Source organism: Hypanus sabinus, chromosome 23, assembly GCF_030144855.1.
Source record: "Hypanus sabinus isolate sHypSab1 chromosome 23, sHypSab1.hap1, whole genome shotgun sequence".
Classification (NCBI taxonomy): Eukaryota; Metazoa; Chordata; class Chondrichthyes; order Myliobatiformes; family Dasyatidae; genus Hypanus; species Hypanus sabinus.
This window is the reverse complement of record NC_082728.1, coordinates 25,777,525-25,794,819: the sequence shown is the minus strand read 5'-3', so window position 1 is coordinate 25,794,819 and position 17,295 is coordinate 25,777,525. Positions and strand designations below refer to the sequence as shown.

The 17,295-nt window shown below is 38.1% G+C and overlaps 1 protein-coding gene across 4 annotated transcripts in view; it reads right to left on the bottom strand.

The window, feature by feature from the left end:
• The window catches only part of sdk2b (sidekick cell adhesion molecule 2b), a 943,317-nt gene that overhangs the window by 65,514 nt on the left and 860,508 nt on the right, over positions 1-17,295 (bottom strand). For all 4 annotated transcript variants that reach the window (XM_059948548.1, XM_059948549.1, XM_059948550.1 and 1 more), the window contains one exon: positions 16,388-16,526. In XM_059948548.1, coding sequence (XP_059804531.1) covers positions 16,388-16,526 — 139 coding nt within the window. The remainder of the gene's footprint in view (positions 1-16,387; positions 16,527-17,295) is intronic.

Below are 17,295 nucleotides of genomic sequence, written 5' to 3'. Positions count from 1 at the left end.
AGTTTGCTAACTTGAAAATGAGCCAGTTATGGACTTCCGGTAAGATGGTGATTGTTTAGCTGCTCCGAACTTCTGCTCCGTCATTCTCCCTATCTTTGCACTATATGTCTCCATTCTTAAACCTTAGTTAGGTATTTTATTAGGTCTCTTTTACTTGCTTGCGAACACATCTATCTTATAATGTCTACCAAAAGTACTAAAACCGGGAAAAAGGAAGCTACGGCTTTGCCGACTGACATTCTCGCTGCTTTGGAACAGCATCGAGAAGATATTTTAAAGGAATTTAGAACTTCTTTCAACCAGCTGGATGTCAAATTGGATTGCATCAACGCTAGAGTGGACGAACATGCTGAACATTTATCTCACATCGACTCGACTCCTGAAGATTTAAAATGCCGTGTTCATTACCTTGAAACTTTCTGCTCCAGTCCAGAGGAGAATTGTAAACTTTTTTCCAAAATGGTGGATCTTGAAAACCGGAGCAGACGTTGCAATCTACGAATTCTTGGTTTGCCAGAGGCCACCGAACAGGGTTCTCTTGTGAAATTTTTTTCTGATTTTCTCTGTGAGATTTTTGGGAAATAATTTCTTCCGAATCCACCTGAGCTTGAAAGGGCACACAGGATCTATGTTCCCCATGCAACTCTGGGTTCCCACCCACGACCGGTAATTTTGTGCTTTCATCAATACCAGGTGAAAAACCGTTTGATTATGGAGGCACGCCGCAGAGGTACTTTTGCTTTTCAAAATTCAGTCATTCATTTTGTGGAGGATTTTGCCCCCCAGGTTCTGAAGATGTGTGCTGAGTTTAAAGGTGTAATGAAAGTGCTTTTTGATCGTGGACTTAGACCCTCCCTTCAAATCCAGCCGATCTCCGAATTACGCTTACTACTGGAGAATATAAGTGGTTTAAATCAGCGAAGGAGGCTGAGGCATTTGTTGGAAGTCTTCCGGCCATCCAGTCTTCTTCGGAACCCGGTCGGACCTTCTAAAATGGTGGATAAGTACCTCTCGTAGTAAAATTATTTTTTCCAGACTCAGACTTTACTTGAATAACTCAGACATTATCTATTGAAACTCTAAGGGCTGTAGACAATCTCTCCCTGGATTTGGTGTGTTTTTTCTAAATAGATAATCTGAGTTTAATATTTCCCTGCGGACGTTTAGATTGTACTTGTGTAATCTATTTTATTCTTGTATAACTTTATCTATAGAGTTCTACAATTGACTCTAACTTGTTTTGGAGGTTTGGAGTTTTTATTGAAGGCCTTCCTGTTGGTTGATTCACAGTTTAAGTTTTGCTTTTTTTTTTCTGTAAATGGTTGGTAAGTACTCTCCTCGAATCTATAATTTCCCCCTTTTCTCCCTCCCTTTATTTTTCTTCTTTTAATCTTCTATAATTTTTTGCAGGTAGTTTAGTTTTGGTTTTCTTCTGATTTTCTTTGTATTAAGTTTTATACTTCTGTTGAAGTTGTTCCTATTTGTAATTATGTTTTCTAGTGCATAAACTAGTTACCATTTGCTATAGTATTTATACAGAACTGTTGTTAATGACACAGAACTGGAAGTCATATTTGGGTTAATTTTTTTGGTAGAGCTAGCTGCTTTTTTTGGTAGCCGTCTAGTTTTGGGTTGCGAGGGTGGGGTGGGTTCTCCAGTTCTAACACCACTCACTGTTTCTTTTGCTTTCCTTTGTTACTCAGGATATGTTTATGTTTTGATTCTACGAATCTATGTTTACATTTTTGCTCCCAGACTGTTAATTGTACTGCTTGACTTTTTACATGCCTGCTGCCTTCTATGCATTAACAATTGATAATGGCTAGTACACTTAAATTTGTGAGCTGGAATGTAAAGGGATTGAATCATCCTGTTAAAAGAAGGAAGGTATTTTCACATATTAAACAACTCAAAGCTGACATTGCTTTCCTTCAAGAAACTCATATTCGTAGTTTTGATAACTCCTGGCTTTTGTCAAAGTGTTTTCATTTTTCATTTTTGTCAAAGTGTCAGCATTTTCATTCATCCTTTGCTGCCAAAGCTGGGGGGGGGGGGTCCCCATCCTTATTAACTCAAATATTCCTTTAGAACTCCATAATAAGATACCTGATACAAATGGCCGTTTTATTATTGTTTCTGGTAAACTATATAATACTAAAGTTGTACTAGCAAACCTGTACGCCCCCAATTTTGATGATGTTAATTTTTTTGAACGTTTTTTTTCCTTACTACCAGACTTAAACTCATACTCTCTTATACTGGGTGGTGACTTCAATTGTTGGTTAGATCCTAATTTGGATCGATCGTCCTCTGTTACTAGACCACCTACTAAATCTGCCTTAGCTATCCAATCGTTTCTCTCTAATTATGGTATCTCTGATATATGGCGTTTCCTTCATCCTACTGAGAGAGATTATTCTTTTTTTTCACATGTTCACCATACCTTTACTAGAACTGACTACTTCTTACTCGATAACTAACTCATTCCATTTGTCTATTCTTGTGATTATCAGAGTATATTGATTTCTGACCATGCCCCAATTACTTTGTCATTAAACTTTCCTGATCTCCCTCAGAGGAATAAACACTGGCAGTTTGATTCGACTTTATTATCGGATGATGATTTTCTAAAATTTATTGATCAGATAACCTTTTATTTTAACACCAATACATCACCTGAAGTGTCATCCCAGATTGTCTGGGATGCCATGAAAGCATATTTGAGGGGTCAAATAATCTTAATAGAAAGTCCTGTGCAGATCGATTAGACCTCATCAGTTAGATTAAAGAATTGGATCAACTGTATGCTCAAACTAAGAATCCTGAACTATACAAGAAGTGTGTAGAACTTCAAACTATATTTAATCTTCTGTCTACTCAACCTGTCGAACGCCAACTTCTTGAAAGCAAGAGTCGCTTTTACATTCATGGTGACAAATCTGGTAAATTTCTAGCTAATCAGCTGAGGCGTTCCAAAGCCAAACAACATATTACAAAGATCTGGAAGGAGAACGGAGACTTTACATTGGATCACTTAGAAATTAATGACGCATTTAAAAATTTCTATTCTCGACTTTATTCCTCTGAATCTTTGAATGACAATATCTCTGTTGATCATTTTTTAAATAATCTGAATATTCCTTCGCTTTCATCTGATTTTAAAGCCAAACTTAATGCGCCTATATCATCAGAAGAAATATCTTTTGCAATTTCTGCATTGCCCTCAGGGAAATCTTCTGGACCTGATGGGTTCCCCGTAGAATTTTATAAATCATTCTCTTCACTTCTTTCTCCTCAGTTATTCTCAGTATTATCTGACACATTTAATTACGGCAAATTGCCACCCTCTTTTAATGAGGCATCTATTATTCTTTTATTAAAAAAGGGTAAAGACCCAACACAGTGTTCCTCGTATAGGCCGATTTCTTTGCTTAATGTTGATGTTAAAATCTTGGCTAAAGTTTTGGCTTATGGATTAGAAACTATTATTCCCTCTATTATTTCTGATGACCAAACTGGTTTTATTAAAAACTGTCTTCCTTTTTTTAACATTCGGCGTTTATTTAACATTTTATATTCATCTCCAACTGGGATTCCTGAATGTGTTATTTCCCTCGATGCAGAAAAAGCATTTGATCGTATAGAGTGGAACTACCTTTTTGTAGTTTTAGAAAAATTTGACTTCGGTCAAAGTTTTATCACTTGGATCAAATTGCTGTATTTGTGTCCTACTGCCTCTGTTTTAACTAATTTTCAGAAATCCCAGTTATTTAACCTCAAACATAGCACCCGTCAGGGATGCCCTTTAAGTCCCTTTCTCTTTGATTTGGCGATAGAACCTTTGGCGATAGCATTTCAAAACTTTCCTGAATTGACCAGGATTTGGAGAGGGGGTGTTGAGCAGAAAGTTTCTCTTTATGCTGATGACTTATTACTTTTTCTTTCAAATCTGTCTACATCCTTACCTCCAGTGTTTTCACTTCTTGACCAGTTTAGCCAGATCTCTGGCTATAAACTTAATTGACATAAGAGTGAACTTTTCCCAATTAATAAAGAAACACAAGAATTAGCATTTCGTGATCTCCCTTTTAAAGTAGTTCATAATCAACTTACTTATCTTGGGATTACAGTCACAAGGAAGTTTAAAGAACTTTTTCGTGAAAATTTTGCCAATCTTTCATAGACTATAAAACAGAGTCTGTTACAATGGTCACCTCTATCTATGTCTTTGGTAGGTCATATTAATGTTGTTAAAATGTATGTTCTCCCTAAACTTTTATATTTATTTCAATCAATCCCAATTTTTATTCCTAAATCTTTTTTTGATTCCTTAGACTCTATTATTTTGTCATATCTGTGGAAGAATAAGCACTCTAGAATTAATAAAGTCTATCTCCAAAAACCTAAAAAAGAGGGTGGCATGGCTTTACCTAACTTTCGTTTATATTATTGGGCAGCCAATATACATTGTGCTACCTTTTGGTCTTTTTTCCATGGCCAACCTGAGTGCCCTAATTGGGTGGCAATGGAGTTGAGCTCCACTAAAGAATTATCTATCTCTGCACTTCTTAGCTCTGTACTCCCTAGTAGCTTGTCCAGATTAATAGTTAATCCTCTTGTCAGACACACTTTGCGTATATGGGCTCAGTTTAGGAAATTTTATGGTTTCCATGGTTTTTCCGTTTCTAGCCCTATCTTACATAATCACCTTTTTTTTTACCTACTACGTATGATTCAGCATTCCATGATTGGTATAGAAAGGGCATTAGACATTTTGAAGATCTTTTTATTGATAATCGCTTCGCTTCTTTTCAACAGCTCTCTGCTAAGTTCAATCTGCCCAATGCTCATTTTTTTAGATATCTCCAAATTAGACACTTCATTATTCCTTTAATTCCTAACTTCCCTGAAATGCCTGAGAAAAATGTTATGGACTTATTTCTTTCCATTAATCCACTAGGTAAAGGTTTAATATCATTTACTCGAGATAAATTAGCAGCCTTACGACGTGCCCCTGTGGATAAAATTAAAATGGCATGGGAGCAGGATTTAAATATCTCCTTATCTGATGAGACTTGGGACTCGATTCTCAAATCGGTTAATTCAACCTCTCTTTGTGCTCGCCATTGCCTTTTACAGTTTAAGATTGTTCATAGAGCCCAAATGTCTAAATCTAAATTATCTCGATTTTACCCTAACATTAGTCCACTTTGTAATAAATGCAAAAGGGGTGAGGCCTCTCTCATTCATATGTACTGGTTTTGTCCTAGCTTGGAGAAATTTTGGAAAGATGTCTTCATAACGTTATCGTATAATCTGAATCACCACCTAGAACCAAACCCTTTAATTGCTTTGTTCGGTTTCTGGGGTGAGACAGATTTATGTCTGAGTTTGACTAAGTGTCAAATGTTATCTTTTGCCTCTCTCCTGGCTAGACGTTTAATCCTCCTTAGATGGAGAGATGTTGCCCTGCCCACGCATGCTCAATGGCTTAACGATATTATGGCCTACTTAGACCTTGAAAAAATTCATTATTCAGTTCTTAATTCGGATTTAAGGTACCATAAGGTTTGGGGACCTTTTATTGAGTACTTTCATAACCTTCCTCTTAACTAAGGTTTTTTTTTCGGTCCCTTGCTTTCAGCTCCTTTTTCTTTTGGTAGTAGGCATTAATATCTTCTGTTGCTAAGTGTATTTACAGCTTTGGGGGTTTGATTGTCCTGATTTATATTCTCTATATTGTGTTGTGGTTGGTCTGGAGTTTTTTTTGTGTTGCGGGGCTTGGGGAGGATACTAATTTTACTTGTCTTCAATTTGGGTGCTTTCTCAATTATCTTTCTTTGTATCATATTATTATTGTATGTTTATTTTTGCACTGTATCAATGTTCTCCATTTTGATCTGGGTTTTTTTATCTGTAGTTATGTAGAAAATGTATTAAAAAAACTAATAAAAAAAAAGAAAATGAGCCAGTTATCCTAGTTCTTTGTTAGCTGCATATCCTTACAAAACATTATCCTAAATTCTGGATATCTTGTCCAGTAACCTTTCAATGGCCTCTAACAAATGCCTTTTGGAAATCCAAATACATTACACTTCATCCTCAAAGAACAGAACAAACGTGTTCAAAGTAAATTTATTATCAAAGTACATATACCGTATGCAAACATATACAACCATTTTCTTGCGGGTGTTCACAATAAATGCAAAGAACACAACAGAATCTATGAAAGACTGCACTCAAAGTGATTTGGTGAACATGACAGAAATACTGTACTGTGCATAAGTCAGGCACATGTAAAAAGATTTCTGTAAAGTGAAGGTGCTTTCAAATATAATGAAATGAGAAGTTTTAAAATATCAAAACATTTACTATAAAGACAAGGTAAAAGAGTACAAAAATTAAATCAAATCAATATTTTGTGTGACCATCCTTTGCCTTTAAAACTGTATCAATTCTCTTAGGTACACTGTTGTGCAGATATAAGAAAAATTGGCTGGTAGGTTGTTCCAAGTAATCTTTGAGAACTTGCCACAATTGTTTTGCAGACTTTGGCTGTCTCACTTGCTTCTGTCTCTCCAGGTAATCCTAGACGGCCTCAATGACGTTGAGATCAGAGCTCTATGGAGGCCACACCATCTGAAACCATTTAAAAGATCTAGGGTGCCCAGGTCTTTTGCACAGTACTGTATGTCGCATGCCAACTCATGAATCAAGTGCAGGAACAGACCACATAGTCCCCTGAGCTTGCTCTGCCGTTCAGTAATGGCTGATCTGACTGTATTCTCAAAGCCACACTTACTCTTACCCATAGCAACCTATCACCCATTGCTAAGAGGTAACTCTGCTTCATTGCTTTCTGCTTTTCTAAGTGTTCTGTTTATTACCAGTGTAGTATTGCAATCCAGTGTCTCCCCAATAACTAATAAAAGGCTAGGTTCTCTATCTTTCCTGTCTTTTTTGGTCCCATCTCCATCCTTGCAGCATTCTGATCCACTAAAGAATTCCAGAATTGAGGGGAATTTTCACAGCAACCAAAGATCCCACTACGTTGTGCCAGTTTTATTTTGGAATCCTTGGATTTAGGACAAAGCAATTTGTCTATCTTCCCAGGTAGTTTTCATTCCCATCTTCCATTAGGCTGCATGGCATTTTTTTGTAGAGATTTTAATTACTTTAAGTTCCACATTTAGTTTTGTCTCTTGATTTTGAAAAGTTTTTAGTCCTTTTTACCTGAAGATGGATATAAAATACAGTAAAACTCCTTTAATTCAGCATCCACAGGACTTTGGTAGTGTTAGACTGGGAGATTTTTCAGATTATTGGATATTACTCCTTTTAATTTCCCCAACAGAATTTAAATTACACTGGCATAATAAATTTCTCAGTGAACAGGGTGAACTTAAAGGGGGACATAAAAGACTGCAGAAAAAGGAAGTCGATAGACAAACCTCTATTATGCACAGTGGAGACTGTTCTGACTGGCTGCATCATGGTCTGGTATGGAAACCTATGCCCATGCATGGAAAGGTTGACTAAAAGTATTGGATGCAGCCCAGTCCATCACAGGAAAAGCTCTCACCGCAACTGAGCACATCTACAAGGAGCACTGCCATAAGAAAGCAGCATCCATCGTCAGGGACATCCCCCCCTACCCAAGTCATGTTCCCTTCTCACTGCTGCCATCAGGAAGGATGTATAGGATCTTCAGGTGCCACATCACCAAGTTCTGGAAAAGCAATTACTCTTCAAACATCAGATTCCGGAACCAGTGTGGGTAACATCACTCAACTTGACACCAAACTGATTCACAACCTTTCCTTTTAAGGACTGTCACAGCTCATGGATGTTTGTCATCCATTTATTCATACGTACACCTATTCATATATTTACCTACTTACCTATTTATTTATTGTTTTTCTTTATGTATTTTTTTCCTTTTTGCATTTATACAGTTTGTTTCTTTTGCACATTGTTTGTTTGTCTTTGTGTAGTGTTTTTATTGATTCTATTGTGTTTCTTTGCATCTACTGTGAATGCCTGAAAGAAAATTAATCTCAGGGTAGTAAATGCTGACATATACGCACTTTAATAATAAATTTACTGTGAACTTTTGAACTTAAGAGATGCTAGAATCTTGAGCAAAGAATAAACTGCTGAAGGAACTCAGTAGGGTAAGCAGTATCTGTGTGGGGGGAATGGAAAGGAGTTGAAAGGGAGCACAGGGAAACAGGGCCTTGGTGAATTTCAAGATAATACAGGAAACAGGACCCTGATAAGCTTAAGCAGAGTGGAGTTAACAAGACCCCAGAGAGCCAGATGACAGACCACTGGAATTTCTGATTATACTGGATTATCACAGTTTTACTACAAACCCTTATTATTCTGTATTTATTCCCTCCATCAGCGCCAAGGGACCAAGTTAGTTTTGTATACATTTTTCTCAATCTGATTTTGTATTTCCTTCCAGTTTGTACTTGTTTTATAGTTTATTCCTCTTTATCGACCTCATAGTCATCCCACAATGATTTTTCTAAAATTCTCACAATCTACAAGTAAACTACTTTTTTTTTGCTGCTATGCAACCCTCAGCTTTCAGTCTAATACCATCATAAACTTCTTCAGTTTGTCACAGATCATTTTTCTCATGGAGTCTATAATTTTGAATGATATGCATATCGTAAAGAGTTAAGAAATATTTCTCTTCATATCTACCACACATTACCTATTGCCATACCTATTAATCTAATTTCCCTGTTTAATTTAGCTACTGCTCCTCCTGGCAATGTGCTTGCCATTATTTAATTTTACAAACCAAGGACAAAATTGTCAATCTCAAAAATGAATATGCAGAGTAGACAAAGGAAATGTAGTAGACGTGGTGTACTTGAATTTTCAGAAGGCTTTTGACAAGGTGCCACACATGAGGCTGCTTAGCAAGATATGAGTTAGATACAGCTAAAGATAAGAGCAAAAAAAATGAGTTTGATAGAGCTCTTATAGATAGCGGGGTCAAGGGATATGGGGAGAGGGCAGGAACGGGGTACTGATCGTGTATGATCAGCCATGATCACAGTGAATGGTGGTGCTGGCTAGAAGGGCCGAATGGCCTACTCCTGCACCTACTGTCTGTTGTCTATTGAATGCAGAATTCTGTCAAATTACAAATGCTGTTCCCCAGAGGATTGTTTTCTCCATGATTGATGCATTAATCATCCCTCATTACACATGACCAGATCCTAATAGAAGAGTACAACATTGGACAACCCACTTAGTCCACAATGTTGTGCTGATCTTGATGCTGATTTATACTAAATATCCTCTTTCTGTGTATCATCCATTTCACATGTTCATCCAATAGCCTCTGAAAACACCACCCAATTTGCTTGATTCCACTGGTAGCCCATTCTAGGCAAATTCCACTCTCTGCGTAAAATACTTAACGTCAGTTTTAAATTTCCTCCCTCTAACCTTAAAAGTATGCACCCTGGTGAATAAACTCTTCTTGGGCTTCCAGCCGGGTACAGAAAACCCGAGAAGAGTTTATTCGTCATATACACTGGGAAAGCTCTAGATCCTTTCTCAGGTCCTCTCGTGTTTGATATTTCTACCCTAAGGAACAGATTACAGCATTCAATAGTAAATATTCTATGTCAGGCAATATCCTGGTGAATCTCTTATGTAGCAGTTCCAGTGAATCTACATTACTATCATAGTGTGGTAGCCAGAACGAACAGAGTACTCCAGTTAGGGTGAGGCAGTGTTATGTGAAACTGCACCATGATCTCCCTATGCATATTTTCATTGGCGTTCTCCCAAATCACAACTTGAATTTTTGGACCATCTGTAACACTCTTTATAACTACCTTGAAACTTGGTCACTATCTTCAAAATTCTTCCCCCCCCAAAAAAAAAACCTTCAACCATTTGCCCAACTACAGCTCCTAAGATTACATCCAGCACTGGTCTGACTAAAGGCACTATTTATTCACTGGGTCACTCCAGCAATATTTTATTCTTGAAAACTGTCTTGAACACATTTCATGAACTTGTCCTCAAGAATGCAATTGCCAATTTAATTTGTCCAGTGTGGATGAAGTTAAGATCCTTTTAAGTCAATGAATGATACTATCCTGGATCCTTTTGACTATCCCAGTCAGTGACATCTGCCCCTTGTTTCTCCTTTACTTTACCCAAACGGATTCTGCATCCTACATTACATCCTTTCTCACAAAATAATTAACATCATTTCTCATTGTAAGATGTAGCCACACATACCACCTCACTTACAATTTCATTTTCATTCTGCTTAGGTACGCTGAAAAATTGTACTCCCGCCAACTTAAAACCTTGCTTTAAGTAAAACAGTTAACTCCATTTTGTATGAAATCAGTTTTATGAAATTTTCAATAGAGTGACGAGCCCCCTCGACAATCCCACTGCCAGATTACTTTGCTCTCTCCACTTCTGGATGTTCACTTGTTGGGATCAGATTGCCCATCTTTCCCAATTTCTTTGTTCTCATCCACCCAGGCAGCAACCTTTCTTCTGGCTGTAGGCACGATCAAAGGTTGAAGTTTCCATGTCACCATATTCCTGGGACCCACACCTACCTGGTTTGCAATCACATCCTTCTGCTACTACCCATTGCCAAAATCCTGGTTCTTGCCCAAACCTTACTGTGAATGGGTCATGGATGAAAATATCCAGTAAATCTTCCCTTGCAATGATGCATTATAATGTTTATAACTCAGACACCAGTTTAACAAAACAAGCCAAAGACCCACCTAAAGCAGATGCTAAATGTGGACGTGTTACTGAGATCTTACTGATTACAGATTTCAACACATCACCTCCTCTGCTAACCCTGTCGTACTGTGATTTGTTGAACATTCAAATTATTATCTACATTATGTGTAGTTTGTTTTCAACCAATTAATATATCCATTAACTGTTAAATAGTTAATATTTTATCTACCTTTTAGTTTAAGCTTAATATAAAATTATCTACTGAGATTAAGCACTAGAAAATAAACTAAATACTTCCTGCTTGAAGCCACAAAGTTGCCGTCTATAGTTAATTCTCCTGCTCACCAAATTCACGGTGGCACTCATGGATTGATGAGCATTGATGCTAAAAGACATAAAGTAATAGATTTCTCTGGTGCTGGAGGGTGCAATCTATCAACAGAACTACCACGTTTAACATCACATTGCCTTAATCTGTCAAGATTTATTCTAAAGATCTGTTATTAATAAATTATCTTAACGATTATACTTTAAAGCAGGGTTTCCCAACCTGGGGTCCACTGACTTCTTCGTTAATGGTAGGGGTTCATGGCATAAAAAAAGTTGGGAACCCCTGCTTTAAAGTGTGATGAAGTACACTAATCTAACCTTTAATTGAGACAAACTTGTAACTAATTTCAGAAATGACATCAACAGAGGTTTATAATGAACATACAAAACACATGCTCTTTTGCGACACAGTAGATAAAATTGTTCCTCAGAATGAAAGCCCTTTGACTTACACGTGTTACTTTTCACTGAGTAGGTGCATGAATGACCAAAGCAATAGATTCAATAGGAGAAAACCAATGGCCACACCCAGGCTTTGAAGGGAAAAAAGAACAAGGAACTTCATCAATAAAAGCCCACAGGTTGGTCTCGCATTGGAGGACCAGCCCCTGATCTTTCCTGCCCATCTGGCTTCACCTATCACCTTCCAGCTAGCCTCCTTCCCCTCCCCCACCTTCTTATTCTGGTATCTTCCCCCTTCCTTCTCAGTCCTGAAGAAGGGTCTCCAGCTGAAATGTTGACAGTTTATTCATTTTCAGAGGCGCTGCTTTACCTGCTGAGTTCCTCCAACATTTTGTGTGTGTATCTTTTGTTCACTGTTCACTTACTGAGTAAAGCTTTTCATATTCTGAATGCCCTATATAATTCTGGACGGTGACTCTTGAACCAATATATTCTCCATAGATTATAAGCTTTCATCTCAGTAAAATCCCCATTTCCATTTTGCTTCACCCCTTCTTCTGTTGAAGCGCTCACAGTGGCCTTGTCACATTCTAATGCCATTACTTCGGCGTTGTGTTGGACAGTCTTCAGTTTGCGTAAGAGCTATAGCATCTGAAAAGCTCTGCTTTTACCTTATCACAGGCCCAGTCCTGCTCATACATTATTCCTGCTCTTGATGGCCCATTGAGAAACAGGCACATGCCTAACGACAGCAAATCCAAGGAGATAAATCTGCTAATTACAGCTCTTCATTGCGGACTGACGGAGGAACTCAGCAGGTTATACAGCATTTGCGGAGACTGGATGACTTGACCTTCCAAGATCCCTTATCAGTTTGTTTTGCTTCATACCCTGCATCTGCAGTTTCCTGTGTCTCTTGCAAGTACTACATCATTGGAAAAGAATGTCTGAGTAACAGGATTACAAAAGATGAGAAAGACAGGAATGGATTAAAGATGGGCAGCATTGCTTTGTTAGGGGGAAATTACATTTGATCACTTTTTGAAGAGCTAACAAAGTCTTAGGATAAGGGCCATGCGATAGGATTTCAGTAAGGCCTTTGATAATGTTCCACACAAGGGTTTGTTTTAAAAGGTTAAAACCTCATCCATGACAAGCTGCTGATATTGGCTTGGTAACAGGAGGCAGAGATAGATGGTGGAGATTTGGTTTGTGACTGAAAGGCATTAACCAATGCTGCACCACAGTTTTCGGTGCTGGGACCCTTACTGATATCTATGTGTATTCATGATTTGGATGGGAATGTACAAGTTCACAGATGACCTGGAAATTGCTAGTACTGCTGACAGTGAACGAGAGTAGTTTTAGGCTATAGGGGAGGTGTTCAAACCCTTTTAAAGCCATGGACTCCCACCATTAATCAAGGAGTCTGGGAACCCCTGCTGTAGGATGATAATGATGAGCTGGTAAGAACAATGGCAGATTGAATTTAAACCTGATAAGTGTAATATAATTTATTTTGGGATGACTAGTTAGGGTAAAATGTACACAATGAATAGTAGAGGGCCCTATGGAGGCATAAATAACTGATGGACTCTGGTGTGACAGCCCAAGGATCCTTGAAGATGGCAGATAAGGTGAAGACAAACAGGATAATTGGCTTAAAAAGGAAAAGGGAGTTTACGGTACAACTATTAGTGAGGCTACATCTGGAGTACTGTGTGCAATTTTGGCCTCAGCACTACTAAAAGTATGTGATTACTGTGGAGAGAGTGTGGAGGATATTCACCAGGATGTTGCCTGAGATGAAGAATGCCTGGGTTTCTTTTTCTTGGAACAGAGGAGGTTGATAAGGAAACCAACTGAATTTTACAAAATTATGAGAGACTAAGTTAGATTAATAAACATTCTCCCATACCAGAAGTAATAAAACCATTGGCAGCTTCCCTTCAAACACCAGGAATTTCCTCCACTAAGTTTTCAAAATTTATTTTCCCTCTACTCCCATAAAGCACTCTTTAAAATCCACTCCTTCCAGCTTTACTCTTCCACATATTATTTTCTTTGGCTCCGTTCTATTGTTATGCATCTATGAGGCACATTGAGATCTCAATTTCATACAAACTGCTGTAAAAATCTGCAGTCTGTTGTGGTGATACTTAATTTAGTAAATATTGGAAATGTTTGAGAAATGAATAAGATATTACCATTTTTATTCAAGAACAAGATAGATAATGAGGGAGAAATTTGTCTTTAGCTGTGAATGTTGAATGCAAATGAGCATTAGTTCCTGGAAGTAGTTATCTGTTAGCATTCTGTTTTATTGAAGTTAATGAGTACAAGGAGGGAGGGAGAGGGAGAGGGAGAGGGGGAGGGGGAGGGAGAGGGGGAGGGAGAGGGGGAGGGGGAGGGAGAGGGAGAGGGAGAGGGAGAGGGAGAGGGGGAGAGAGAGAAGAATTCTCTCTCTCTCTCTCTCTCTCTCTCTCTCTCTCTCCCCCTCTCTTTATATACAAACAAGTCTCCCCAGAGAGGATTTTAACACAATTACTAGATGCAGATGGATGATTTCATCTTTCATTTATAAAGAAAATGAATCACAATCTCCCATTTTGCTTATTCTGGGCCTTTTATTCACCAAGTATGTGTACAGGTTTTCATTATTAGAAGTCATCTTTACCAGATTTATGGCACACAGGTGCAATCAAAAACTGCATCAGGATTTGAGATACCTCCTGCCATCTACTTCAATCACACTTTTTCTTCAGCAGGCTGCTGTTACCAACAAAGCCAAGTAAATAAGCAGTCTCAGCAAGCAACCCCTTTACTCCTGCTCTGTTGGTGACTTTCAAGATGTTTTCATGAGAAACTTTTGATGTTTTGACCCCTGTCACAAACTTAAAATAGAACAAGGTAAAGCTTATTTTGACCAGTGTTCTCCTGAAAGCACGAACTCTTATTAAGAAGCAACTTCACTCCAGCCTACTTGTGAGCTCCCAAGTTACCAATCTTGCAGGAACCTGAACAGCAGGCAGTTCAATAATAAAAGCTGTTACAACTGACAATAATCCTTTCTCACGTAGGAGTTAAAGGGTAGTAAACAATCAAATTGATTTTTCTCCCTTATTCCAGAGGGTGTAAGAGTCAATTGTACCATTCTCACAATACGGACAGTGGCTGACTAGAATGGAAACTGAACTAGGGACACCTGTTTTGTGAGGTAAATGCTATACTGGATAAACCCCCCACTGAATATGCATTTAGTAAAAAAAATGCAATTCACTCAACCACTGGCTGTGTACCTTACCTAAACAAGAGAAAATCTGCTGGAAATCCAGGCAACACACACAAAATGCTGGAGGAACTCAGCAGGCCAGCCAGCATCTATGGAAAAGAGTACAGTCAATGTTTCGGGCCCGACTCTTCAGCAGGATTTTGTGTGTGTTGCATGTACCTTACATAACTGTTTAAGAATATCCTCTGAAGACTCAATTTTGGAGCATGAGACAAAGATCTAGGCCTGAAGTGGCTGTCATGAAAATCAATTGAACTTGGGATGGTAAATGGGAGCAGATGCTGGAGGGGATACATTAACTGTTCACTGCAAAGTCACTGAGAATTTCATGCAAGACCAAAGGGGCAGTCTAACCAAATGGAATGTTTTAACAATATAATTCAACAGCATGCAGATTTTATTTCAACTTCCTGCAGTAGTTTTTCTTTTTGATTCTGATCCCAGCATGCTACTATAAACAAGATTTGTTTAGGTTGTTGAACCACGATCAAAAGGGAATGGAAGGCAAATGTATGGGGTTGCCACCTACTTGCTTATTGATCTAATAGACCAAGGTTTTATTTTACTGAACATTTTATGCAATGTATAGACAACAACTATAGAGTCCAGAAATTTAACCTCTTTTCTTTTGTTTGCGTTCCAGTTTTTTAGAGAAAAAATATTTTAATCTAAAGAATGTCCAGGTGTTTGATTTAGAGACAATTCTTGAAGGGAATTGTGAAATTTGGGGATTGCACAGCCAGTGATTTTGATGAAATTGACTGACATTGCAAATGGTTAGGAACCTCCTATATCAGGGGTTCCCAACCTTTTTTATGCCACGGACCCCCACCATCAATCAAGGGATCTGCGGACCCCAGGTTGGGAAATCCTGTCCTATATCAGCTCACAAAGAAAAGTAAGGCATTTTGCAACAGCGACTGAGCTAGAGTGTCTGGCTCTAAAGTTCATGTTGGGATCTAGAGCCTCAGAAGCAGAGGGAGTCTGTCCAACAGTCTTGGCTCTCAGCCAGGACACAATGAATATAAAACATAGCATGTGCAATCTTTAAATAAGTAGAAGTGATTTAAAACTAAAATTAAACACAATATATAACATGGTGTAACTATTAATCATTCAGAAATAGAAAAGGAGTGCAGCAAAGTTGTTACAGAATCAAAAGAACGATTTTATACTCTGACTAGTAAGCAATATAATTTGCTAAATAAACTAATACAAAAATTGCGTACAAGTTGTAATACATATGAAAAGCTATAATGAGAAGGCATAGGCACAGCATACAATTTAAAAACAAGGAGAGTCTTGAAGTCTTGTAACAGGGAGACAGAGAGAAGCTGAAATGGGTGATGTGTATCGACTGCTGTTGAGAGGTGAGTACAGGTAGACAGCAATTCTATACATTTTAAAACAAGCAGTTCTAAAGTAAACCTTGAAGCAATTTTGCTCCCTTAGCCCTCCACCAGCCTCATTCTCTGTGCTGCTCGGCCTTGAAAGATATTGCCAGTCCAAGTTTTAAACCCTTCCTTGAAACTTACTTCTGACAACCATCAAGAAGTTATGCTCAGCAGGATATAATTAACACCAATTTTTAAAAAAAAACATGCTTGTGGCTACCTGTTGTAGATACCGTTCTTTCTACAGAAGGAATTCTTCACTGAAAGACGCCTGTTGTTGAGTTCCAGTGCGGGGAATCGCCCATTGTCTAAACTCAAGATTTCTTCATGAGCCATTGTGCCTGCTTTTGTGTTACTTCCTGCAACATAGATTTCATTAAAGTTAATAAGTTAGCATATCTTTGTTTCACTAAAGTTAATAACTAAGCATATGTTTGTTTGCTGCTTTTGCAGTTAACACAATCTGATGTGTTGATTGTCTGAGGAAAATCTCAAATTTTGAAGTGCAAATTGAATCTAATTTTAATAGCGCCCCATATTTTTTAAAAATTAAGAAAAAATTATTTCACAAACATGTTGTTAAAGCATAAAGCTACTTAATAAATTGTATATTATGAACCATTTTAAAGGTATATAGTTTTTACACTTTATGGTTTCTTAATGATGCATCTGGACTTTTAGAAATGCCAAGACAGCAGACTGTAAGAGTATTTGTTCTGGATGGTGGGAAAATGTCAAGAAAGATCTCTTTACACTATTCTGCACAGTTACTCTTGAGGGAGAGCCAGAGTAATAACTCAAATCAAATCCGTGGGCCACTCATGACATACGTATTTTAAACACTGTAAGACTCCTATCTGCCATCTCTCGATTTGGAAACCTCAGCAGTTTAACAGCTGGATCACCGAGTGCTGTTTTTTTCCTGCTCTCTTTAACTCTTTAGGGCCCTAGTTTCCAACTGCTGACACTCTGGCTCATGGCCTGGTTTCTGTGCTGTCTTTCATTTGCTAGGGCTTCAGTCCCCACTCTCCCTGGTTCCAACCCTCTCCACTGCTCATTGTAGCCCTGATTCCCAGATATCTTCTGGTTCAACAGGGCCTCAGTTCCTATGCGCCCTTTCTCTCAGAG